The sequence below is a fragment of the Helicoverpa zea genome, chromosome 18, assembly GCF_022581195.2.
Source record: "Helicoverpa zea isolate HzStark_Cry1AcR chromosome 18, ilHelZeax1.1, whole genome shotgun sequence".
In the NCBI taxonomy this organism is placed as follows: domain Eukaryota; kingdom Metazoa; phylum Arthropoda; class Insecta; order Lepidoptera; family Noctuidae; genus Helicoverpa; species Helicoverpa zea.
In genome coordinates, this window is record NC_061469.1 from 45,487 (window position 1) to 71,250 (window position 25,764).

At 48.2% G+C, this 25,764-nt stretch overlaps 3 protein-coding genes across 11 annotated transcripts; all 3 read right to left on the reverse strand.

The window, feature by feature from the left end:
* Positions 1–5,539: 5,539 nt before the first annotated feature.
* LOC124639095 (calpain-11-like) lies at positions 5,540–10,049 on the reverse strand. The gene is made up of 8 exons (XM_047176324.1): positions 9,918–10,049; positions 9,467–9,684; positions 8,015–8,152; positions 7,576–7,947; positions 6,509–7,027; positions 5,939–6,438; positions 5,798–5,853; positions 5,540–5,723 (listed from the first exon to the last, which is right to left on the reverse strand). Exons 1-8 carry the CDS (start codon positions 10,047–10,049, stop codon positions 5,697–5,699), a joined length of 1,962 nt encoding a protein of 653 aa, XP_047032280.1. The 3' UTR covers positions 5,540–5,696.
* On the reverse strand, positions 9,573–16,540 carry LOC124638908. The gene is made up of 4 exons (XM_047176057.1): positions 16,088–16,540; positions 10,985–11,226; positions 10,300–10,363; positions 9,573–10,225 (listed from the first exon to the last, which is right to left on the reverse strand). Exons 2-4 carry the CDS (start codon positions 11,097–11,099, stop codon positions 10,084–10,086), a joined length of 321 nt encoding a protein of 106 aa, XP_047032013.1. The 5' UTR covers positions 11,100–11,226; positions 16,088–16,540; the 3' UTR covers positions 9,573–10,083.
* Positions 16,541–17,370: 830 nt separating this feature from the next.
* Positions 17,371–23,150, reverse strand: LOC124638935 (ring canal kelch homolog). Of its 9 annotated transcripts, none has more exons than XM_047176099.1 (8): positions 23,010–23,150; positions 22,720–22,770; positions 21,449–21,524; positions 20,330–20,370; positions 20,073–20,176; positions 19,188–19,983; positions 17,991–18,765; positions 17,636–17,777 (listed from the first exon to the last, which is right to left on the reverse strand). In XM_047176099.1, exons 2-7 carry the CDS (start codon positions 22,739–22,741, stop codon positions 18,074–18,076), a joined length of 1,731 nt encoding a protein of 576 aa, XP_047032055.1. In that variant the 5' UTR covers positions 22,742–22,770; positions 23,010–23,150; the 3' UTR covers positions 17,636–17,777; positions 17,991–18,073. The 9 variants fall into 9 exon arrangements, with proteins under 9 accessions (XP_047032050.1, XP_047032049.1, XP_047032051.1 ...); XM_047176097.1 differs by having other exon boundaries at positions 21,449–21,527; XM_047176098.1 differs by having other exon boundaries at positions 22,838–23,150.
* Between the last annotated feature and the right edge of the window lie 2,614 nt (positions 23,151–25,764).

Sequence of the window (25,764 nt, forward strand, 5' to 3'; positions counted from 1 at the left end):
GCAAAATGATTGTACAGCAAACTACCGTATAGACCAAAATCACCAAAATAGCAGACCAATCGCACACCAATCAAATGTCAATCGAATACGATTGGTCTTTTATTAGTAGCAGAATGCCCGATATGGTTAAAACTGCTGTTACGATCATATTACGATTCGATTTCTATTCGATTTTGACATTATTATAGTTCGGCCATTCAGAGAATGCGTTCCTGACACGTCGCGATTGAACTGACGACGTAATAACATTCATTGATTATTGATATAATAATGTTGTTTTAATGCTCCTCAATTGTTAAAACGGTAAACAACCAGCAAAAATATTTTTATCGTAACTGCAACGCCATTGCAAAGTTACGTCGTCAGTTCAATCGCGACGTGTCAGGAACGCATTCTCTGAATGGCCGAACTATAACTTAGGAGAATCGGGGCCCTGTAAACTGCAATAGTAATGACCACTCATCGCTCATCGCATCCTGAATTACAAACTCCGTGTTGATCTAACTGGGGCCCGATTCTCCTAATTTTACTTAAGCGACATACGATTCACGTTCGACTCGGTTCGACTGAGATCCAATCCCGACTCGATTACGATTGAAGCGTATGTGGCATTCCGCTATTTTTTCTTTGAAATAAACGTTTTTATCCTTTTCTGTCATTCAATAATGAATCATTTTGTCTGCAAATGATTGTAAATCAAACTACCGTATAGACCAAAATCACCAAAATCGCACACCGATCAAATGACAATCGAATACGATTGGTCTTTATTAGTAGCAGAATGCCCGATATTGTTAAAACTGCTATTGCGATCATATTGCGATTCGATTTCTATTCGATTTTGACATTATTAACTTAGGAGAATCGGGCCCCAGTTAGCAGCTCCCCACACAAACGACGTTACAGCCAGTAACTGACTCACTTGATTTCATTAAATAATTATAACTTTCGGTGGACTAAATCGATTTCAATGAAACAAAGACTAAGTTACCTATATAGCCCAAGATACATACAATGTTTAGGTACACAAACGCTGTCTAAAATTCCAAAAATGCTAGAAATGGGTTCTATTATTTATCCTTTAATTAGAGCGCTGGCAATATTTTTTTCAAGTGTATCAATTCAATGTATAAAACTGACCTCATATTAATGAAATCTATCCCAATATCTAAACACGTGGATCACCCGCGTCCCAGGGGTACATAGGTACTACTTCCCGCACATAGATAAAAATAGTAGCCTGTTACGGGTCTGTAGTAAGTAACTAGGAGCAGCCATGAGATGAGAGGAGGCGAACCAATCAAACTACACATGATATTATGCACAACATTTATATTTGCGGCAGGGCACGCACACACCCACGCACACACACACGCACACACACACGCACACACACACACACACACACACACACACACACACACACACACACACACACACACACACACACACACACACGCCCGCTACGCATCAACAAATAACATTTGTAAACAGAGGTGATACTTAGTTAATGGTTATAAAATAAAATTATAGTGTTGATTTTAGATACTTACTCCTAACTAGGTACATTCCTTCCTAATAATCATTAGGAATTGCTTGTATTTCAATAAGTAAATGTTTTAGAGTGTATCTCCTTAAACAAACAATAATTATACACAATAACAATGTAACAGTGGTGTCTCTCTGTACAACAGCACAACAGTAGTGCGCTGCAGCAGATAACGAGTGACCTCTGACGCGCATGCGCACACTCACAACATTTGAGTAACATATTATTGCACACACCGCTTCATATATACTTAAGTAGCACCGGCTTGACAATGTATATGTTACCGTAAGATTACAAACATCGTTAGATTACAATCTATCTCGAGAGATTGTAAACTGTCGAATTATTGTGAACCGTAACATCTGATTGCAATTTAACGCATTATTTTTCGCTATATTATAATCTATCGATGAGAAATTGTCAAATTGTCAACTGTCCGAAAGCTCTCTCTGATTGGTCAGTCTTTTTGTAAGATCGACCAATCACGACCAGCCGTTCTGTTCCCATGGAGTTCCCGTAGAGTTAGGAATGAAATAGAGGTGTCAGTTAAATAAAATAAATGCTCTTCAAAAATTCTTCAAGTATTAAATTTATATAAAAATAACTCTTATAAAAATACAGTTAGGTATTTTGTCTTCAAATACAAACTAATATTTAAAAATAAAATAAAAGGGGTGCTAATTAAACAGGCTTCTTTTTAATATCATTATTCGCCCCCAAAAATGTATGTTGCCTTCTAAATTACTAAGTCAGCCACAATTAATAAAGCGTCGAGCATCTAAATAATACTATCTTAGCCACGAGTTATCTTCCACTCTAAATACAACTCAGCATGATGGTTATTTTTTTGCATCTAAATTTGTAGCATGCATTCTAACAGTAAACTTCTTAAATACTATTAAATGACATCATAAAAATATTTATTTACCTTCTAATTTTTTAACTCGTACCTACTGAGTTTTTTGTTTAAAATATAACACATCCCATATTAATTGACCCAGCATGGAAGTAAGCATGCAACATGCAGCAAGCATAACTTCTGTCACGGCTCCGGCGCTGCGGGGCTCCGGCGGTCCCATGCGAGCTTATCGTCGCAGATGGTTTTCACGCTCACCACCGCAGCTTCGGCTTGCTGGCCGGCAGAGCCGGCCAGCCTCAGCCGCGGCGGCGAGCGCTGAAACTACCTGCGCCTCAGCTCGCAGGCCGCCTCGCCCCTCCGCGCCTACGCGGTTTTGAATTGCACTCTAGGGGTAGGGCAGACAAGACTACGTGGAGTCGGTTTTGCAGCGATTCGTTTTCGTCACTAACTTCAATTTTTAATACAATTTTTAATTGTGTGTAATTTGAGTCTTAAAAATTAAGTACAATTTTTGATTTTATAAAAAATTAAACCATCACTTATTTTTGCACGTCAAAGAGCTGTGACACCGGGAGTTGCAAAGAACATTGTCTTTTTTGACGTTCTACCAATCAGCGCGCAAGATGCATTCCGTTCTACGCCAGTTGACAATTTGACCGCTCTACATCGCTCTCGATCTTACAAAAAGACTGACCAATCAGGGAGAGCTTTCGGACAGTTGACAATTTGACAATTTCTCATCGATAGATTATAATATAGCGAAAAATAATGCGTTAAATTGCAATCAGGTGTTACGGTTTACAATAATTCGACAGTTTACAATCTCTCGAGATAGATTGTAATCTAACGATGTTTGTAATCTTACGGTGACATATATAAATCAAAGTGCTTTGGATTGGACGCGCGCGCCGCCGACACGTCACAATACGAGACTACTGCACTTCGGGATCGAGCTCCACCACAATAAGTACCAGGCGGGAAGGACCATGAACGCTTCCGCACCTATATAATATATTATTTACAAAATCATCCCTTAGGGAGGTAAAAGGTTGTTACATAGTTACATTGTTAGTATAGGTATGAGTTCAAAATATTTTAATATAATCTTATAAGAGAATTTTTGGACTATGTTTTTATTTTTTTACTTAATTGGATATTTTATATTCCTGAAAGTATCTTTCAAATAAAGAATGAATCGGTTCCGGTAGAACATGTTCATTGAACATGACCTTGGTTTTGTCCAAGTTCATCCGTAGGCCGATGCGTAGAGAAGATTCAGCCAGGTTGTTCAGTATCTGTTGTAGGTCCTGCAGCGTCTCCGCCATGATGACGATATCGTCAGCAAATCGCAAGTGAGAGATGTGTTCGCCATTGATGTTGATGCCGCGTCCTTTCCAGTTCAGCGTCTTGAACATATCCTCCATTGCATTAGTGAACAGTTTCGGGGAAATAACATCCCCTTGTCTCACTCCTCGATGCAACGGTATGGGCCTTGTTTGCTGATTCTGTACTTGGACCGACATTGTAGCGGCTTCGTAGAGACATCTCATCACTTGGATGTATCGCCAATCTACTTGACAACGCTGCAGGGACTCCAAAACAGACCAGATTTCAACCGAGTCAAAGGCCTTCTCATAGTCCACAAATGCTAGACACAGGGGCTGATTATACTCTTCGGTCTTCTGTATAATCTGCCGCACTGTGTGGATGTGGTCTATGGTGCCGTATCCGCTCCGAAACCCAGCCTGCTCCGGTGGTTGGAATTCGTCGAGTCTCCGCGCAAGTCGGTTCGTGATCACTCTTGAGAACAGCTTATATACGTGGCTTAGGAGGGAAATGGGTGGATAGTTCTTCAGCTGGGTTTTGTCTCCCTTTTTGAAGAACAGGACGACAACACTCCTACTCCACGCCTCTGGAGTTCTCCCTTCGAAAAGGACGGCATTAAAAAGCTTCTGGAGCTCCCCCAGTACGGGCTTACCTCCCGCTTTTAATAGCTCTGTTGTAATGCCATCCTCGCCAGGGGCTTTTCCATTTTTGAGCTGTCTCAGAGCGATCTCGATTTCGCCACTGCTGACTTCTGGCAGGTCTTCGGTGAAATGGCGTGTTAATGTGGCTCTAGAATCCTCATTTCCGGGATCAGGTCGAGATGCATGCGATGCGTATAACCGGCCATAGAAATTTTCCACTTCCGAAAGGACTGCCGGTACCGAAGAAACGACTTCTCCACTAAGAAACGACTTCTCCACTTGTTGTGGTGGGTGGTTGCGATACACGGCGCCGTTCTCGAAGTTGTTCGGAAATATGTATACCTCGGGCAGACATTGCAGTTAGGTAGAAACAACTTTGAGGACGAGGTGAATAGGAGAATTCAGTTGGGTTGGGCTGCATTTGGGAAGCTACGTCGAGTCCTAACATCGTCGATCCCACAGTGCCTAAAGACAAAAGTCTTCAATCAGTGCGTCCTACCTGTCATGACTTACGGAGCCGAAACGTGGACACTGACGGTACGGCTGGTCCACAAGTTTAAAGTCGCTCAGCGGGCTATGGAAAGAGCTATGCTTGGCATTTCTCTGAGGGATCGCATCAGAAATGAGGTAATCCGTCAGAGAACCAAAGTCATCGACATAGCCCACCGAATCAGCAAGCTGAAGTGGCAGTAGGCTGGCCATATTAGCCGAAGAACCGATAACCGTTGGAGTAAACGAGTTCTAGAGTGGAGACCACGCCTCGGCAAACGTAGTGTAGGACGTCCTCAGGCACGGTGGAGTGATGTCTTGCGCAAGACGGCTGGCAGGAGCTGGATGCGAGCAGCCGAAAATCGATCTCAGTGGCGTGCACTTGGAGAGGCCTATGTCCAGCAGTGGACTGCTATAGGCTGATGATGATGAAAGAATGAATTTTAAAAAATATGGTACAATACGGTTGACACAATCCTTTTTTTTTTACTTGTAACCCAATTTCGTGTAATTTGGGCTACTTCGCACTGCTACGATTGTTGTACTACACAGTGCACTAGTTTCATTGTTATGTGTATGGAGCCGACGAGGCGCTTACAGGCACCGCGGGTCCGAGCCCTGTCACTGTCAGCACACGCGCGTGCCTGCTTATTTGGTACCAATAAAAATCTTTGGTTATTCTAACTTGATGTGTACATTGCCCAACAAATAAATAAGATTAAATATTAACAAATCGTCTATCTACCTACTATATGTAACAGTGATTCTACAATTGTTTACAAAACAAACAACAAATCAATATGAATAAGGTCGCAGTCGCGCCGCCGCCGGCTCACGAGTAGATCGTCATCAGGATCATCTGCAAGCAGAACACGCGGTTAGTACCGTAGTGCAGCCAGCGACACCCCCACCCCTCCCCCCACCCAGCCACACCTCCTCCAGCGACAGCGGGTTGCACTTCAGCTTGACGTCCAGGCTGCGGTACCGCTCTGCAACAACGAGCACGTGCGTTAGTCTCCGGCACCCCACCCGCGCTCCACCCCGTCCCACCCCGCCCCACCCCGCCCCACGCACCGTGCGCCAGGTGCAGCCGCGCCAGCGCCATCACGTAGGCCTCCTCGGAGAGGCGGCGGCCGCGCGCGAACCGCAGCACCAGGCACTCCAGCACCTTGTTGGAGGCCGTCACCCCCGCCGCCCACAGCAGCGCGCGCAGCCGGTACGAGCTCGCGTGCGCGCCCCCCCCGCAGCGCCGCGCCCCGCCCGCGCGCAGGAACGCCGCGCGCCAGTAGCCCAGCAGCGCCAGCAGCGCCGGCAGCTCCCGCGCCGCCAGCGCGCCCGCCAGCGCCGGGTCGCGCAGCGCCACCAGCGCGCGGCACAGCGCCAGCGACGGCCGCGCGCACAGCCACGCGCGCCACTCGCGCCGCAGCGCCGCGCGCAGCGCCGCCGCGTCCAGCTCCGCCGCGCCGCGCGCCGCCCGCGCCGCCGCCGCGCGCGCGCAGCTCGGCACGGCGCGCTCGTCGCGCAGGAACTCGGCCGGCGCGTCGCGCACGATCATATTGTCGTCGTTGACCTCCCTGCAAGTCCGAGGCGGAGTGTGAGCGGCGGCCGGGCGGGCGACGGGCGCGACGCGCGGCAGGCACGCACCACACGTCGGCGGGCTCGTCGGTGAGCACGCGCAGCAGGAAGGCGGCGGGCGTGTGCGGGCGGCGCGTGTGCGGCACCAGCAGGTAGCGGCCCGGCGGCAGCGTGAAGAAGGCGACCACCTCGCGCGCGCGCGACTCGTGCGTCACGTCGAGCGGCCGCAGCGCGCGCAGCTCGGCGGGGCCGCAGCGGGCGCTAGCCGCGTCACCGGCTCCCAGCGCGTACAGCGCGAAGCCGACAGCGTGCAGGCGGCGCGGCGCGGGCGCGCACTGCTGCGTGACCGACACCACCACGTGGCACTTGGCGGCGCCCGGGATCTGCAGGTGGAACTGCGGGTTGGCGCCGGCGGTGGCGCAGGCGGGCGGGCCGCCCGCGTTGAGGCCGGGCCGCCAGCGCCGCCGCGCCAGCACGGCGCGCCAGGGCCGCCTGCTCTGCAGCGCGGGCTCCAGCAGCCAGTCGTCGGGCCCCACGTGCACCAGCTCCAGCTGGCTGAACACGCGCGTGAACTCCTCGAACGACATCCTGCGCCACCAAAACGGAACACAACAAATTCTTTCAATATTACTTATGTATATCTATACGGGTGTCCAGTAAATAGCACGACATACTGCAGGGGGTGATAGCTTGGGTCACTACCTATCAATACAACACAACATATGTTCAGCAAAATCCTACGGATTCTGTTTTACAAAATTTTTCACCCGTGTCCCGTGGATAGCCTTTCTTAATGAATGGGCTGTCTAACATTGAAATATTTTTTTCAAATCAAAGTAGTTTCTTATATGAAATAAACAAACTCTTCAGCTTTATAATATTAGTGTAGCAGAAGTGTAATAAATCTGTACAACGTTCATGTTATGTACATTAAATATAATGAAAAAAATAATAATAGCCAGTGTGTTAATTAAAGGACTAACAGAACTCACTTCTTAAATTTTTTGGGATTCTTGTCTGTTTATATTCTTGTATGATAGAATAGAATAGAATTTTGATTTTGAAAAAAATAGTAAATGTAATCCTAGGCTACTACTTAGTCTTTGGCTACAATTTAATGCGTGTGTTACACTGACCAGAAGCCGGCGGCGGGGTCGTCGGCCAGCAGGTCGCGGTCAGCGGGCGCCAGCGCGCGCCACTCCGCGCCGCCCGGCGCCCACGCGCCGCGCCACTCCGCGCCGCGCCACGCGCCGCGTCCGGCGGCCGCGCGCACGCGCACCAGCGTGGCGGGCGGCGCGCGCGCCAGGCCGGTGACGGCGGCGGCGGGCGCGGCGGCGGCGGGCGCGCACAGCAGCAGCGTGGCGCGCGGCACGGCGGCCTGCAGCAGCTGCAGCGTGCGCGCGCGCTCCTGCCCGCGCAGCGCCACGCTCTGCACCACGCCGCCCGACAGCGCCGCCAGCGCGCCCGCCGCGCCGGCCCCGCGCAGCGCCGCGTACGAGCCCAGCAGCCTACGGAGGCGGCGAGGTACAGTCTAGATGCAGGGCTGGGTGCGCGGCAGCCGCGACGGACACTCACTTGGCGTAGGCCTTCTCGAGCAGCGGCAGCGTGAAGTCGTCGGGCGCGGCGCGGGCGGCCAGCAGGCGGGCGCCGCGCGCCGGCAGCCGGTCGTCCACCACCACCTCGCGCCACTCGCCGAACACCCACAGTCGGAACCTGCGCGCACGGCACTATGGCGATGTGTGTCGTGGGAAGTGTACGCATGCGCACTCGCCACGACAACAAACACATTAACGCAACAATGAGTTTCTCGTGATTCATTATTTCTTATTTTTCAAAAGTGTTCGGTTACACTTCGGATGTTGAACACTGATTCAGATCCTTACGACTGATTTTTTGAGTAAATCTTTTATCTCTCTTTTATCGACTCTCACAGATACGTACATTTTGCCTATTCGTGAACTAATGCAAACATTTCGGTGGAGTCCCGCCCTAGCATAGTGAGTGAAACTATCCTACCCTATGCGCCAACCTGATGACTCATGTCGTCATCCATCCATCCAGCTATTCCCCAACTATTGTCTGTTTTTTAATCTCGTGGACTAAATTGACACTTGCAAATAATGTTGCTAGCTCTTTGGTGCAGTGTTGTACTTACGATACCGGTTCGTTGAATCGTAACTTTTTATCTATAATAGACGAATTTAATATTCATTTAAAGTTTTATATTTAAAATTAACGTACGTGAATTTTGCACGGCTGCACGACGTGCTACAAACTGCCAGGGAAATCTGACCACGCAAAGCCATGCGCAATCATCAAGGATAAGCCCATTATTTCAGGATGACTTATTGTAAAAAAATGATACTTGATTTTATTAACGCTAAGTTTCGGTCGTGTCACATCACTATTTAAGAATTTGCAATAAACTGACAACACTGGTAATGTCAGTCTACGAGATAAAAAAACAGATTATATGTTGGTGTTGGCTTCCAATCACCGAATCTGTTCGAGTACCAATATTTTGTTTAGAGCGACTACCTATCTGATCTCTTCAATCCAGTCAATTACACAAGACGTTATCCATAAGTCTGACAGACTTTGTGGTTTCTGATTAGTCGCAGCAGCTGCAGAAAATGTAAAAATGACAGCTTTGTCAGACTCAAAGCATATATAGGTACCCAGATTATAGGTAGCTGTTTCCTGTGAGAATTACTTACGCACCATACGTAATAATTTTCCAAATTGGCTGACTAGATCCAGAGATTTCCATAACGTCACAAAACTTTAGGTACTTCTTTTGTTTAGATAAATGGTCACACATCCACAACACAACCTTGATCGATGAATCTGTGGGGCTGCTAAGTAGTAAACCTAATTATATTGTCACGTGAAAAAATGCACCTACGGGATAAGTATTATTTTGACGATTCTATATTGCCCACGCAGACGAAGTCGCGGGCAACAGCTAGTAAATAAATAAATTTAGCTTCTTCCTATGATCCTATGAGAATGGAAGCAGATGTGTACCGGAAGGCGCCGGAGTAGTGGTCACGGAAGCTCTGCGGCGGCACGACGCGGTCCATGAGGCGCGGCAAGTGCGCCAGCGCCGCCGCCGCGCCGCTCAGCGCCGCGCCACCCGCGCCACCCGCGCCTCCCGCGCCACCCGCGCCCCCCGGCGGCGTCCAGCGCGCCGCCTCCTCGCCGCCCGCGCCGTCCCCGCGGAAGCGCGGCGCCGCACACAGCTCCTGCGTACACGTAGCGGCACACTAGCTAACTGTCCGCACAGAGGCGCGCGCGTTGATGTCTTTGTTGCGACGCGCCGAGCCTCGCGCTCGGGTGGATAATGTTGGGGATCGTATATGTCGTGCACTGATATCGCAATAGTAGTTAGTATGTAGGAAGTGAGTCACATCGGCGCACGCAGCACGCGCCGGAAGCGGGTCCCGTTGTGTGTCGCGAGCCGCTCAGCCGCGCTCACTGTGCAGAAGGCGCCGCTGTGTGCAGATTCAAGGAATGAGGATTTAGCTATCTTTGCATTTGACTTATGCCCAAAGCCTAGTAACAAGAAATGATTCGTTTCGCCGATGGACATAAGTATTATGTCGTACATTGCACCAGGTTAGAGTGGGTGAAACAGCAATGGATTAGGGTGAAGTTGTTAGTGTTGTGGTGATGGGGCTGCATGCGGTACGCACGTGCGGGCGCGGCCAGTGCACGCGGCGCGCCAGGCTCGCGTCGCCGAGCGCGCGCGCGCCGCAGAACTCTGCGTCCTCGAACAGCGGCGCCCTGCAACACACGCACGCGTCACGCACGCCGACACACACGCCGACACACACGCCGACACACACGCAGACACTCACCCGGACAGGGAGGAGCTCGGCGGCTCGGCGCACGACGCCGCGTAGCCGCGTGACGTCACGCCGCCTGCAACCAACACTATTAGCCTCCGACTAGAACAATGTACCTAGCCTACAGGATTCTGTTTAGATGCTTAGAGTTTTTAGAAAATGTAAAGACCATGAAGAGACTTGGCGGCGGCGGTGGTGTAGCGTTGCTCGCGCCTCTCCTAGTGGCGTTAACTTGGAACATAAAGCGGCACATAAAGGCAGCACCAGTCCTCGTGGGTAAAGAACCAACCTCTCGAGTATGAATGAGTGTTTGGTTTCGATTCCAGGTCAGGCAAGTACCAATGGAACTTTTCTAAGTTTATATGTACTTTCTGAGTGTACCTTAGACACCAATGACTGTGTTTCGGATGGCACGTTAAACTGTAGGTCTCGGCTGTCAGTGAACATATTCTGCAGTCGTTACGGGTAGTCTGAAGCCAGTAAGTCTGACACCAGTCTAACCAAGGGGTATTCGGTTACCCGGATAACTGGGTTGAGGAGGTCAGACAGGGCAGTCACTTCTTGTGGCACACTGGAACTCAGCCATTCGGTTAGACTGGAAGCCGACCCCAACATGGTTGGGAAAAGACTCGGAAGATGATGATGATGAAGGCAGCACAAAGTGATTGTCTATGCTGAATGGGTGAAGCTCACTCACCAGCGTGTCCGTTGGCGCGGGGCGGTCGGTGCGGGGCGCGGGAGGGGGCGCGCGGCGGCGAGGGGGGCGGGGAGGGGGGCGCGTCGGCCGCGCGCGTGCGCATGAACTTCCTCATGGCATCACACGTCACTGTCACTGCGTCACTCTACATAGCGTGCACTTATGAACCTAACCTGTGCTTCATGTTATAGATAGAATTTATTTTATTTACACGGATATTCCTCTTGTTCGATTTTGTTACCCTGTGAAGGTACGAAAACTTGGAAATTTTAAACTGGATCAACTTTGAAACAAATTCCAAAATGATTGGAATTGTAAATGAGTTGTATAATATAAATATTACATTTTATAATATACAGACTTCAGTAAGGCATTTGACAATATATCCCATGGGACATATTGCAAGTTTGTATGGCATGACATATTGATATACAAACTTGCAGCTGACGGTGTATGCGGGTCCTTAGTAGAATGGTTTGAATCGAAGTGCGACTAACCTAACCGAACGCGATTTCTACGTCGTTGTGAACGGATTGAAGTCATCAGAATACATAATAGCCTCTGGCGCTCCTCAAGGTTCGCATTGAGCTCCGATATTGTTTATTATTTTTATTACGATCTACCTCAATGTTTCCGAGCCTTTTCTATGTCGATGATCTGAAGTTTGCTCGAACGATTGGTTGATGGTTTTAACTGTAGTCCTAGTTCACCGTTTTCATTTTTTATGATGTAAAATTATTTTTATGAAAACTGTTTCACATTACGATGGGTATGCCCCAAAACTATACCTATTTTCACTGAACGGAGGCATTATAATTTTTTTTGTTCTCTCTTTTTTAACACATTTCTTTTTTGTTTGGTAAGATTGTTGGCATGGGTAAGATGTGTACTAGCCAACATGATTAAATATTTAATTGTATTTTTTTTGGTAAATACAAATGTATACAATGTTGAATAATATTTTTAATATTTTGTATACGTTTCTTCAAACCATATAGACAGAATTGTGTTGCTAGGGAGTTTGCTCCACCACTTCTGCCCAGCAAAAGCAAATAGGAAGTGGTGAAGGGCAGGCGTTTCGGGGGCCGTATTTTGTAAAGAACAATGTCAGGTTTCGGCCCACTCAATCAACTTTTAAAACTGAATTCTCACGGACACAAAGTTCTTTACTACAACTATTTAAATATAAAATACTAACTTCTTATAAAATATTTGATTGTTATCTAGAACTTTTCCAAAAAAAAATATCATTTCAATAAGTAATTATTTTGTTTATCGAGTTCAGGTTTTTCATTTTAATAATTTGGAATAATTTGGTTTTGAGAAGTTCAATGCAAAAGTGGAAAACATAGAAAAGCTTCTGACATTAGACTAAACAAAAAACTGTTAGAATTTTCACTGTACATGAAATATTTTTATTGAGTCTAAGTTACTATGGACGTCTGACATTGTTCTGACCTTCTGAAAGTGCTCATTTTCAGCCTACTTTGAATAAATGACTTTTGATTCTGATTTCGATTCATATATGAAATAAGCTTATACAGGACGACTTCAACATTATTTTTTTACGTGATGGAATGGTGTTAAAATAATAATAGAATGCAATTAAATCCAGACAAATGTTATCACGTAGAGTTTACTAGGTTGAATAACTACATAAGTACAGAATACTCCATAAGACAACTTAAAGTACAAGAACCAAGAACTAGAAACAATCAAACACCTAGGAGTACTTTTCGATAGAAAAGTCAGCTTATACCTCATTTCGACAACATCATATGAGTGGCGCAGTGTGCTCTCCATGCAACGCTGCAGTAGGTATTCTAAGGGTGCGTCCACATCTGGCGAATGCGCCGCGAATGCGCAGCACGCGAGCCGATCGCGAGCTGTCCGCGAGCTGCGCGCGTGCATTTTTGTTCGTGCGCCGCTTCTGCTTGGCCCGCGCGCAGCTCGCGCGCGACCTAAGCGCCGCACGCGAGCGGCGCGCAGGCGGCGCGCGACGTCTGCCATCTTCGATAGTACTGAGCCAATATACGGAACTGTAAGGGCGAGAACTGATTGCGCGCAGATCGCGCGCCGCTCGCGCGCTCTATACGAGCCTTGCGTGAGTTGCGCTAAAGAGGCGCACCGAACTATTGCAGTGACTGCACGCGCGCAGCTCGCGGACAGCTCGCGATCGGCTCGCGTGCTGCGCATTCGCGGCGCATTCGCCAGATGTGGACGCACCCTAAGACGCTTCGAACCAGACTGCTGTACGGGTGTACTATGCCAAATCGAATGACAAATAATCGAATGCCAATTGATCGACCACTATAAATCGAAATTCTAAATACTCGAACATTCATAATATCAAATGGTTATTAAATCGAACATTCAATACATCGAGTGTTCAAAATATCGAATTTTCGTTTGATCGAGCGTTAAATGCATCGCATATTCATCCTATCGAAAAATCTATATTTTTTGTGAATACAAGAAAAACTCATAATTTATGAATAATTTATAAATTTTAATGTAGTTTTTATTATTTAACATTTTTTCATCCCCTTTGCCTCTTTTTTGTAAAGTAGGTCTTCCCAATACCGCGTTTGCCTTTTCAATTCACACAAAATTTTAAAATGTACCTTTAAAAGAAAAGAATTAAAGATTAATATGTGATTTATTAGTAAATTTTGAGTTTTTCTTGTATTCATAAAAAATAAAGATTTTTCGATAGGATGAATATGCGATGCATTTAACGCTCGATAAAACGAAAATCCGATATTTTGAACACTCGATGTATTGAATGTTCGATTTAATAACCATTCGATATTATGAATGTTCGAGTATTTAGAATTTCGATTTATAGTGGTCGATCAATTGGCATTCGATTATTTGTCATTCGATTTGGCATAGTACACCCGTACAGCAGTCTGGTTCGAAGCGTCTTAGAATACCTACTGCAGCGTTGCATGGAGAGCACACTGCGCCACTCATATGCTACGGCTAGCACGAGTACCCAAGCGATTTGTGCCACCTACAGAATACGCCGGACACATTTAACTTGCGGAGCTTTTCCGAAAATATTAACAGTATCAAAAAATATTTCAGTGAACCCTTGTTCATTTTCCATGACTTTTCAACAAATCCGCCCCTAAAATGTTATTTTTTTTATAGGGGGGAAATCGTCATGGATACCCTCCGCCTCGGGAGAGGAGCAACTAAGAGTTCCTGGTTCCCAATTGACTATTAAATTGATTTGAATTTAGACCATCGTGTAATAATAGGTTTCATTTGTGACAATCTTCATAAAACGTTTTAACCAAATACCTGAATCTATACTAATATTATAAAGAGGTATTTGTAAGTTTGTATGTAGGGGGTAATCCAAAGATTACCCCCTGCATACAAACTGATCGGATTTTAGCTCTGATTTTAGCGCTGGTCGGATTTTAGCTGCTAGCTACAATGTTCCTGAGTGCCATAGGCTATATTGGCGCCGCTCACGCGGGCGCTGCGCACGCTCAACACGGTCGCTGGACAAATTGATCTGTTTTCCTGCTCACTGACTGAATTCACAAGGGCTACTTTATGTGTATTATGTGATTATGATTAGTTCTAAGGTATGATTATATTTTGATTAGTTTTTTAGAATGTTAGTTATAATTTGTCTACGCTATTTATTTTATATATTTATTGCATTAGGATAAGTTCCTGTACTAATAGTCGTAAGTTGATAATAATAAATAAATATTTTATCGCAGTAGTAACCACGGGACGCGGGTGTAACCGCGGGAAAACGGCTAGTAGTAAACAAATAAACTACTGCTTAAAATAGTGCTATAAATTTAATATGGGTACTTCTTTTTAATTTGATATAAATATGCGCGCGTCAAATCTTTTTTAACGCGCTTATTTTGCATTCATCATCATCATCATCAACAACCTATCGCAGTCCACTGCTGGACATAGGCCTCTCTAAGTGCACGCCACTGAGATCGATTTTCGGCTTCTCGCATCCAGCTCCTGCCAGCCGTCTTGCGAATTTAGCATTATTATCATTTAAATAATTTCTTCGATGAGGAGGGATGAAAAGTAACGTGTTGTAAGTAGGTACCGATTGACACCCACAACTACTCATAGGTCCAATTGAAAACCAGCGTCAGGCACTAGCTATCTGGCATAATGCTGAACGGGACCTATTTGGCGCAGCATTTTGTTTTTTGTATTTTTTATTCTATGTGTGTATTTTTTTGTGTTGTGTCAATAAATATTTTTTTATTTTCTCTTCTGGTTACACTCGAATGCAAAGATTGTTCACCTTGTGCTCTTTTGATTCCCTCGCTGTCGCTCAGGATTCAAATTTTTAAAACATTCGCTACGCTGTTTCAATTTTAGAATCCTACTCTTGCTTAGTCATCCAAAGCTTGCTCAGTCAATTGAGCGCGCGGTAAAAAAGCAACTTTGCAAGAGTGCAAAGCTATAGTATACCCAATAAATAACTATTGTCTTTTTTTGACACGTCAGGCAGCAGGCGCACCCTGCGGGAAGAGCAGTGACACGAGATCCTCCGCACTGACATCGCGGCAGCAAGGCAGCACCCGCTCGAGGGCTGGCCCTCGCGACTCCGACAACGAGTTGGCGCGTTTCTTCATCATTCGCTGTTTACGTTGCTTCAGTATTGTTTTATTGGGGCAGTATTTGTGCGAGTGACGTCGACAGAAGTTCTGGTGCGGTTTAATCGCGGAGACCCTGACGGACGGACATGGCGCAACTAGGGCTGGAGGCAGCCGAGCGTGATGCGCATACAAGTGCGCGCCGCGGCATCGCCTGCCGTGGCGCAACTCGGCGCGCATCACACTGCACACATCACCGACACGTTACAAATACAGTGTTTTGGCACTCAACGCACTCAACGGTCAACACTACTTAATTACTAAGCCAGCTTACAGTAATACGGGTTCTTCGAACCGCGGCTTACGAACGAAGTTTAGTCGTTATGAGAAAAACTTTGCAAAATATGGTGTACAGTTGGGCACTCGGGTAAACCACGAATTGTAACGTGACATACTCGTATGTAAGTACACTAGTCATTTGTATTCGCTAGTCTGTGTTGGTACTTACGTACAGGTATGTAGGTACTTAATATAGTAGTAGCCTATAGTACAATGTTAGCTCAGCTAGTCACCGCGAGGTTATGAATGACATGTAATGATGCGAAGCATAAAGTAAGGCCCGTCAGCGGCGCGCGGCAGGTGTGCCGTTAGTGGGCGACAGAGCGGCGGGACACGTGCGAGGCGCGCGGCGGCCGGGCGCGGACTGGCGGCGAGCGGCGCCCGCGCGGCACTTGCGTACACACGGGCCCGCGCTCTCATGCCACTACTGCGTATTGTACTGCTAACAAGATCTGTAGGTCAAAGTGAAGTCGTCACATGAGCTATTAGCCCCGTGCCACATTAGCTATACGTCTCATTACAATCACAGAAAACTAAATTCCCGTCATTAGTTAGGTAAGCCAGGGGCCCGATTCTCCTAAGTTAATAATGTCAAAATCTAATAGAAATCAAATCGCAATATGATCGTAATAGCAGTTTTAACCATATCGGGCATTCTGCTACTAATAAAAGACCAATCGTATTCGATTGACATTTGATTGGTTTGCGATTGGTCTGCTATTTTGGTGATTTTGGTCTATACGGTAGTTTGCTCTACAATCATATTGCAATAGCTAATCATTTTCAGACAAAATGATTCATTATTGAATGACAGAAAAGGATAAAAACGTTTATTTCAAAGAAAAAATAGCGGAATGCCACTTACGTTTCAATCGTAATCGAGTCGGGATTGGATCGCAGTCGAACGTAAATCGAATGTTTTTAAGTAAAATTAGGAGAATCGTGTCCCAGAAGAGAGCGAGGAACATGACCAGTCCCCTGGTGAGTAGTCAGCATGAGGCTGCGCTGTGCTCCGGTGGCCGGCGTCGGGTACCGGCGCTCGCTGCAGGCGGAGACAGCCGCCTGTAGGACACTTAGCGCACTTGTTTCATTCCCGCCCCAATCATTGGATATCTGTTGCATCTCAATGGCAATTTTATTCTTAGCGGCAATTCTGCTACTAATATAAGACCAATCGTTTTCCAGTGACATTCCATTGATCTGCCATTGGTTTCCAGGGTAGCTGCTCTAGAATCGTATTGGACTCGTAAATCATTTACAGACGCCAAACAATTCATTATTGAATCACAGAAAAGGATAAAAATGTTTATTTCCAATAAAAAATTGCGGAATGCTATCATCTAATTCAATTACGATTGAGTCGTGATTGAATCTCAGTTGGACATCAATCGTACGTCGCTATATAAGTAACATTAGCAGAGTCAAGTCCCTGGGTATAATAAAATGGAAGAGAAAGTGATCTGATACATTTATTGTTTAGACTTAATATGTTAGTATATAATAACGTAGCGGAATGCGTTCAGTCGTCGGAGTCGGAGAGGTCGGGGTGTCGCGGCAGCAGCAGCACGCAGGGCGGCAGCGCCACGTCGATGGCGGCGCACGACGCCGACAGCCGCACCCCGCGCCACGCGCACACCGCGCCCCGCACCCCGCCCCGCGCCCCGCCCCGCCCCACCCGCCCCGCGCGCGAGTGGAACTCCAGCGTCTGCGCGCGCCACCAGCCCGCGCCCTCCGCGCCGCGCTGCACGTACAGCGGCCGCCAGCCCGCGCCCTCCGCGCCCTCCGCGCCGCCCGCTCCTCCAGCGCCTCCAGAGCTGCCCGCGCCGCCCGCGCCGCCGTACATGCCCACGTTGGCGTACCTGCCGCACACACACACAGCTTCACTCACCGACCACTACACGGAGGTTGCGTAATCAAAAGCAGACGACTATCGGATGTCCAATTCGAAAACCTAACTGACTTAAAACGACGTCCTATGTAAAATACTCGGGTAAAATACGGATACTCAAACTTGCCCCTAATTAAGACCGAGAGCCCACCTCGACAGACAGATGTGCGGACGCGTGACTCACCCCGGGTCTGGCTGGGCGGGCGGGGTATCGCGAGGTGGCCCGCGGGGCCCGCGCGGGGGGGTGCGCGGTGCCCCGGGCCGGTATCAGGCGCCCGCCTGCTCCACCACGGCCACGCCGGCGTAGGAGCGGCCCACCGACATGGTGGCGGGCAGCAGCGCCCAGGCGCCGGCGGCGGGGTCGAACACCTCGACGGAGCTGAGGTTGGCGGCGCCGTCGTCGCCGCCCACCACGTACAGGCGGCCCAGGTGCGCGGCCACGGCGGCGTTGCGGCGCGCGGCGTGCATGGGCGGCGCGGCGACCCACCCGGCCCCGGCCCAGCGCTCCACCGAGCGGCGCACGGCGGGCCCGTCGTGGCCGCCGACGGCGTACAGCGCGCCGTCCACCACGCCCACGCCGCAGCCCGAGCGGCGCGCGCCCATGTCGTCCACGCGCTCCCAGGCGTCGGCCGCGGGGTCGTAGCGCTCCACGGACTGCAGGCACTGGCGCGAGGCGCCGTCGTAGCCGCCCACGGCGTACAGGCGGCCGCCCAGCACGCCCACGCCCACGGACGAGCGACGCGTGGACATGGGCGCGATGGGCCGCCACACGCCCTCGCGCGTGTCCAGCGCCTCGGCCGAGCTGAGCCCGGTGGCGCCGTCGAAGCCGCCCACGGCGTAGATGACGTGCCCGATGACGGCCACGCCCAGCGTGCTGCGCCGCGCGCACAGCGGCGGGCCCGCGGCCCACGTGTCCGCGCCCACGTCGTACACGTCCACGCTGCGCACGCGCAGGGTGCCTGCCGCACACACCGCACGCTCATGTTGTGTATGTAGCCTAGTATATTTCACTGCCCCGGAGCGCAAGATCTTGGGTTCGATTCGGGTCGGCCCGAAATCGCCGTGTGGGTTTTAGAATGTTTCACAAAGCAGCCCGTAGCCAAGAAGTTGGTGATTGATACATCGGAGAGCATGAAAATGTCCGTTCTGCGCCTGATCTCTCTCCGGTCGTGTGGGATTGCCGTCCCATCGGACTATGAGAGTGAAGGAATAGTGAGTGCTCCTATGTCCGCGCAAATGCTGGTGCACTATAACGTCCTGAGTCGAAATCGTACACGAAGACGTATATTCATAACGTTTTATATAATGTGGTTTAACATTTGGGTACAGAACCCTACAATTTACAAAGCAGTCGTGGATCGCCACGCTAGAGATACGTTACCGTTGAAGCCGCCGACGGCGTAGACCTTGCCGCCCACGACGGCCAGGCCGGCGCGGCAGCGGCGCGTGAGCAGGTCGGCGGCGGGCCGCCAGCGGGCCGCGTCCAGGTGGTAGGCCTCCACGTCGCGGATGGCCTTGGGCGCCTGGCCGCCCACCACCAGCAGCGCCTTGGGCGCCCGCGGCGGCTGGCGGGGGCGGGCGCGGGCGCAGGCGGCGGCGCAGGCGGCGCGGCGCTCGGGCCGCATGAGGTGGTAGGACAGCGCCTCGATGACCAGGTCCTTGACGCGCAGGCCGGCGCTGGCCAGCGGCTCGGCGGCGGCGCGGGCCACCAGCGCGTCCCGCGCCAGCAGCGGCAGGCGCACGTGCTCGAGCAGCTCGCCCAGGTGCGGCGCCCGCGGGCCCGGCGCCTGCTGCATCCAGCGCACCACGGCGTCCAGGATCACCTCCTCGCTGGGCACCGTGATGCGGTCGTTGTCCAGCAGCTGCGCCAGCGTGTCGGGCGCCAGCGCCAGAAACTCCTCGGTGTCCAGCACCTCCACGAAGCGGTTCTCGATGAAGCGCGCGGCGGCCAGGCTGAGGTCGGCGCAGGCGTGCAGCTCGGCGAAGGCGCGGATGCCGAGCGCGTTGTCGGGCTGCAGCGCGCCCGCCAGGAACACGCAGCACGCCGCCCGCACGCCCGACACCTGCAGCAGCGACGCCGCCGCCAGCAGCCCCTGCACGTTGTCCTCCGAGATCACCAGCGACTCGGGCGCGTACACGTACTCCACGATGGTCTCCAGCGCCTGCGGCTCCACGTTCTGCAACAGAACGGCAGGTGGCGGTGAGCGCGGGCGGGGAGCGAGCGGGGCGGCGGCGGGGCGGGTGGGGCGAGCGGGGCGGAGCGCACCTGGATGGTGACCTCGGGCTGCGTGCTCTCGTCGAACTGCGTGAACATGGCGTGGAAGTAGGGCGAGGCGGCGGCCAGCACGGCGCGGTGCGCGGGCAGCGGCGGGCCGGGCGGCGCGGCGGGGTCGGCGCGGGCCAGCAGGCGCACGTCGCACAGCGCCGCGTCGCGCCGCAGCCGCGCCAGCGCCGCCAGCAGGCGCTGCGCATGCGCGGGCCCGCCGCCGCCGCCGCCCGCACCCGCCGCCGCGCGCTGCGACGACTCGTCCAGCGACGACTGCGACGCGCACCGCACCATCAGGCTGCACCCACACGAGACATCGCGATAACTATTGTACTCATGCATTTATGATACATAACATATTCTACACACAAAATGATCATTCTTTAATAAAATAGTTCAACTTTGTGCATATTGTGCATAGAAATTTATAATATAGTAGTTTGTAACTGATCCTATTAATGAAGAGTGTCTCAGTAAGAGCAAACTTTTTCATTTTATCATTTTAAACTGAAAAAAAAAATGATACGAGTTGTGATATTTTTATTGTATTGTAAAGAGCACATGTTTTGCTTATTTTCCCCGCAGGGCATCTGTGGCGGTTGATGGGGAGTAACGACCCCGCGGGGCTATATATCCGAGTGCTCCAGGGAGAGTATACTGTCCTCCATCTCCGGCCTGCCGGAGTGAAGCATGACGGGGGATAGGTCTCCCGCCTCTTGGCTTGCCTTCATCGGCCGGTCAGAGTGGAGTCGCTAGAGCAAGGTTAGCAGCTCTGCTCGGAGGGTAGGTGCCTCGTGGTAAGTGGCGAGTGGGCCGGTGATGCTGGACCCACAGGGAGCGCGTGATCTGCGTTTCAAGTCCGCCGAGGTATCCTCACCCTTCAGCCGCTCATGTACCTGTTGCCCCCTTGTTGCGATTTAGCGACTGATTCCCGGGGGCCCAGTAAGTGAGGTGGCGAGTCTCCACCTGCCATTTTTACATGTATTTAATACATTGTCATCGGCAGGTGCCATAGTTCCCGTAGTTTCCCCATTCCTAGTCCATTAGCACCCCATCATAATAGCCCAAGTAGTTTTCATCCATAGTTAGCAATAGTTGCACAGAACCGGGGATTGTCCTTGGGTACATTTCTATAGTGTATACAGGGATACTCGTTGGTTTTGTGTCACCATTTCATAAAAGTTGTGTCAAAAGGGCGTCTCAAAGCGTGTTGGCTTCGGCCCCACGTTCGCCTCCCAAAAATCCGGGACTGTCCCGAGGTCTGGTAGAGACATACAAGATAATAATAATAATAGTCTTTATTTCCAAGATATCGTTTTACAGTTACAACTTGCATAATCTACCACATTTAGATGGTATCCCTTATCTCGGTGTACCTCTTGGCATAGGCGTCCTCCAACTCCTTCCATTGCGCCATGTCTTGTGCGACTCTGCTCCAATATCCCTCTAGCTCTGCTTAATTACACAGAAAAAAAGAAAAAACAATTAAAAGTATTTCTTCTTGTTTCATTTGTACCCCATACCCAAAACTGGATTCAAAAATTCTTCATGAATAGAAAAATTATTTCCCACATGGAAAAAAGAGGAGCATATTTCGAGACCAAAGCAAAATAGTGTTTTTTTAATGGCTAATTTTTTATCACAACTTTACTCTAAGGCACACAAAGCAGAGAGACTTGAATTTCTTCTGCAAGTATCAGATATTGTTCATTCTTGAAAATACAATGAGTTTGATTCAATAGGCTCAATAACAGTTGCCACTACATACTAGTAATGCACTTCAACAATAACAATTCCAATACAATTTTAACATTGATTCAAGTGACAAAGAGAAATAAATAGTTCAATACGTGTGTTATCTACAGACTTAGCCTAGTTAGTGTACTGGTGGTACGTGCCACTGCTGTGCATGAGATTTTATTCCCAGGTTGGGTCAAAATCACTTGATAGGTTTTAGAAACTTACACAACAAGTAGCCCCGAGTCTGGAAGATGGTGATTGATACACCTATGCATCTGAAAGCATGTTAATGTCGGCCCTTTGCCTGCCTAAGATGACCCACAGACCCCTGATTTTTGGTGGTGTTGGTTTATCCATCAAGTTATGAGAGTGAAGGCACGAGGGAGTGCATATGTGTCTGTGCGGCTGGCTCATCCCGTTATATGAGAACAGCCACCGCGGCTGAAATCGGGCTGGATGCCATTTATTATTTAGTGCTGAATATGTAAAGGCAATGCATACAAAAAAAAAAGTTGTGGTGGCCTAGTGGGCAAAGAACCAACCTCTCGAGTATGAGGGTGCGGGTTCGATTCCAGGTTAGGCAAGTACCAATGCAGCTTTTCTAAGTTTGTATGTTCTTTCTAAGTATTTCTTAGACACCAATGACTGTGTTTCGGATGGCACGTTAAACTGTAGGTCCCAGCTGTCACTGAACATCCGTAAGTCTGACACCAGTCTAACCAAGTTCAGTCTAACCAAGGGGTATTGGGTTGCCCGGGTAACTGGGTTGAGGGTGTCAAATGGGGCAGCCACCACTCCTTGTAAAGCACTGGTACTCAGCTACATCCGGTTAGACTGGAAGCCGACCCCAACATAGTTTGGGAAAAAGGCTCGGAGGAAGGAATGCATGGCGAGTGTTGCATGTTACCTGTAGCGTCCTCGGTCTCCATCTCCCTCAGCAGCGCTGTTGTCGCCGGACCTGTGAACACGGCACAATGAGTAACGCGTCGCGAGCACACGCCGGCAGCAGGACGAGAGACACTGACGCGGCTCGCTCGCGCTCCGAGTCGGAGTGACTCTCCATGGCGCCGTCACTGGCCGCAGCCCGCGACCCGCCACCACCTCATCTAAGCACGACACCCGCTCACGCCTAGCGCGCGCTTATGTTTATGACACAATCACACCGACTTCTATCTAATACACTAAGCTTTCTCGCACTATTAACAAATATGCCATAATAAACTGCAGCAGCTTCTATCCTCGAGTTCTACGTGGCTTTTCTTGGCGACAAGATTTATTTCAATAAAGATTCATTCGATCCTCCTTTATTGACAAAAATTATAAACATACTACATATGTCAACTATATATATATATATAGTGTCAATCAAAGAGTAAAATAATACTATGGAAAAAGAGAGCCCTCTCGCGCAGTTTTTATGCAAGCAACTTTGAAGCGCCATCTGGAGTTTGCGACCAGAAGTATATGACGTGTGCTATACATACGTATACGTACCTATATATATTTATAAACATAAGCATAGTTCCCAATATACCCGTTCGCCGGTAACAAGTTATGTTTAATTTTCTTGTTGTTATGCTTTGAAATACATTACAACAGGAAAATTAAACAAAATACTTTTTACTGGAAAGCGGGTCTACTAGAATCAAATATTTATTTGCTAGGAATTACACAAAAATGACCAAAATACACAGACAAGCGTACGCGCAAGTTATGATGGCGGTCATCTTGTGAAGTATGATGTGTTACTATATATTACCAATTAACAAAAAAGTCAGATAGGTTCTCAGATTGAGAATTTTTAAAAACAAAATTTAAGTAGAATTCGTAATTTAAATCATCTTCTAATTATTGAAATACTCTCGTATTTTTGTATAAAAAGGTAAAATAATTAATTTTCAATCTACTCACAGAGACATCTATCGTGAAATAGTTAGCAATATGGCATGTTTTCACGTTTCATTTATAAGATGGCGCTACTTTCTTTACGACAACGCTCAGTCAAGGAAACTGTCCCCCCCCTGGTGTCAATTGTCAGTCAAACGATCCACTCGAATCTGCCACTTCCAATCAGTCATCTGTCATACGTTGTTGCGAATGTCTATAAACTCTATAAATGACGGTGCCTTCCAAAAATGGTTCCAAATCTTTTAGTTATATTATATTCCACAACATCCATTAAGTGACGTTAGGTGGTATTTAATAATCTTAATTAGTTTTTTAAATAATAATCCATCTACAGACAAAATATGTATTGCTTGATACATGCAGATAGTGTGGTTTATTGTCGATAGATGACGCTTTTGCAAATGAATGCCCGTGGCAAAAAAGTGTTGTTTACTGCGGAACATTCAGAACAAGGTGCTGTCTGTCCTGCAAAGAAATAATTATTGATGAATGTACCTACATAATTATGTATTTAATGTTAAATAATTATTAGATATTTATTTGATGTCAAAAGACTTACTATTTATTGAAGTGCTAAGTCTAAGCATGTACTGTACCTATATAATTTTTATTTAATTAAGTAGGTACCATAACAATAAATAGTCCTAAGTTCAAGCTTTTTTTAAACTACTCAAAGTGAGCAGTCAGACTTAAAAGTTACCTGGTCTACTACTAAAGCTAACTCATTTTTTATTAATCTCCATAGCTAGGTAGGAGGTAGTTAGGCACTCCTTGACTCCTCCCCACTTACAAAGTGCTTATGGCATGGGATTATGGGAAGCGGCGATCATCTCTAGCTCTACTGTATCTTTTGCGCGGCTGCTTTGTTATGCCGAATACTCTTATCTGCCCAGTGTAGGCAAGTAGCCTATGTAAACTGCTTTTTATCAATAAATTAATTTATGTAAGAAAGCGTGGATCGTTTAAGTAATCGTTACTCTTTTCCGACAAAACCCTACACGCTTTCTTTCACCATCAAACTAAATGTCCGAATTATTTTGTAATTTTGACTACGTGACGACCCGTACACCTTGCTCGGCAGCTAGTAGCCAAGCAAGTACATACAGTCCGTGGTACAGCGCTCGTGATAAGGTAGTACAACTATTATAGTAATCTGTGGTAGTACTCTCCGTATTGAAAAGTATTGTGAGTGGTAGCATTTTGATAGGTAATCTTATATTTATGTTGGTAGGGTAAGAGAAAATTACCATTAAAGCGGTGCTTGGAGTAAATAACAAAACACATAAGTAGGTAGGTACCTATAGGTACCCTACCTACGAACCAAAATGGTTCTAATCTGTTTTAAGAGGACGAATTGGAATTTTTGGCGCCAAGGATCTCAATTTTTCTCAGTAAATACAAAACGGATCAAAATAAAACTTGGTTACCTGAAAGTTCATGATATAAACCTTATTTTGTTAGACGTCAAAACATGATTAGGTAACTTTTATAACAGAGAAAAGTATATCAAACATACCTCTTTTTAAAAAGAGATTCACATATTATGGGCAAACGGGACCGATTTAAGCCTCTTAACTTTTTTAGTAGTTGAGTATATACATACTCTTTAAAATTGTAGAAGGAATTTTTATCAAATTATCATTTCAAAATAATAAGATTACAAAACCATTTTGTCGCTTACGACTTTTAGTTATAAGCTAGCGCGCGTATTGTTATCCTCGCCCCGCTCAGACGCTCCGACCCCTTTGGCGCCTTAGATGCGCGTGCCGGTTATGGAATTATTGTTGACCAATTCGTCGCCTTAATATAGTTTTTTACTTTTTGAAAAGCTTCATTCTTCCCGAGAACAAGGCTCTATTTTATCCCGGTATGAGCAGTAGTTGCCACGCCACGGGAAGCCTCTGAAACTGCGGGGAAACGGCTAGTAGTTTATGTAGAAAAGCATTAGATCTGCTAGTCGGCAGTGACAGCTCGCGGAGCGGCGGCGGTGGCGGCGGGCGGTGCGGTGAGTGCGGGGCTGCGAGCGGGCGCGGCTCGGCGAGCG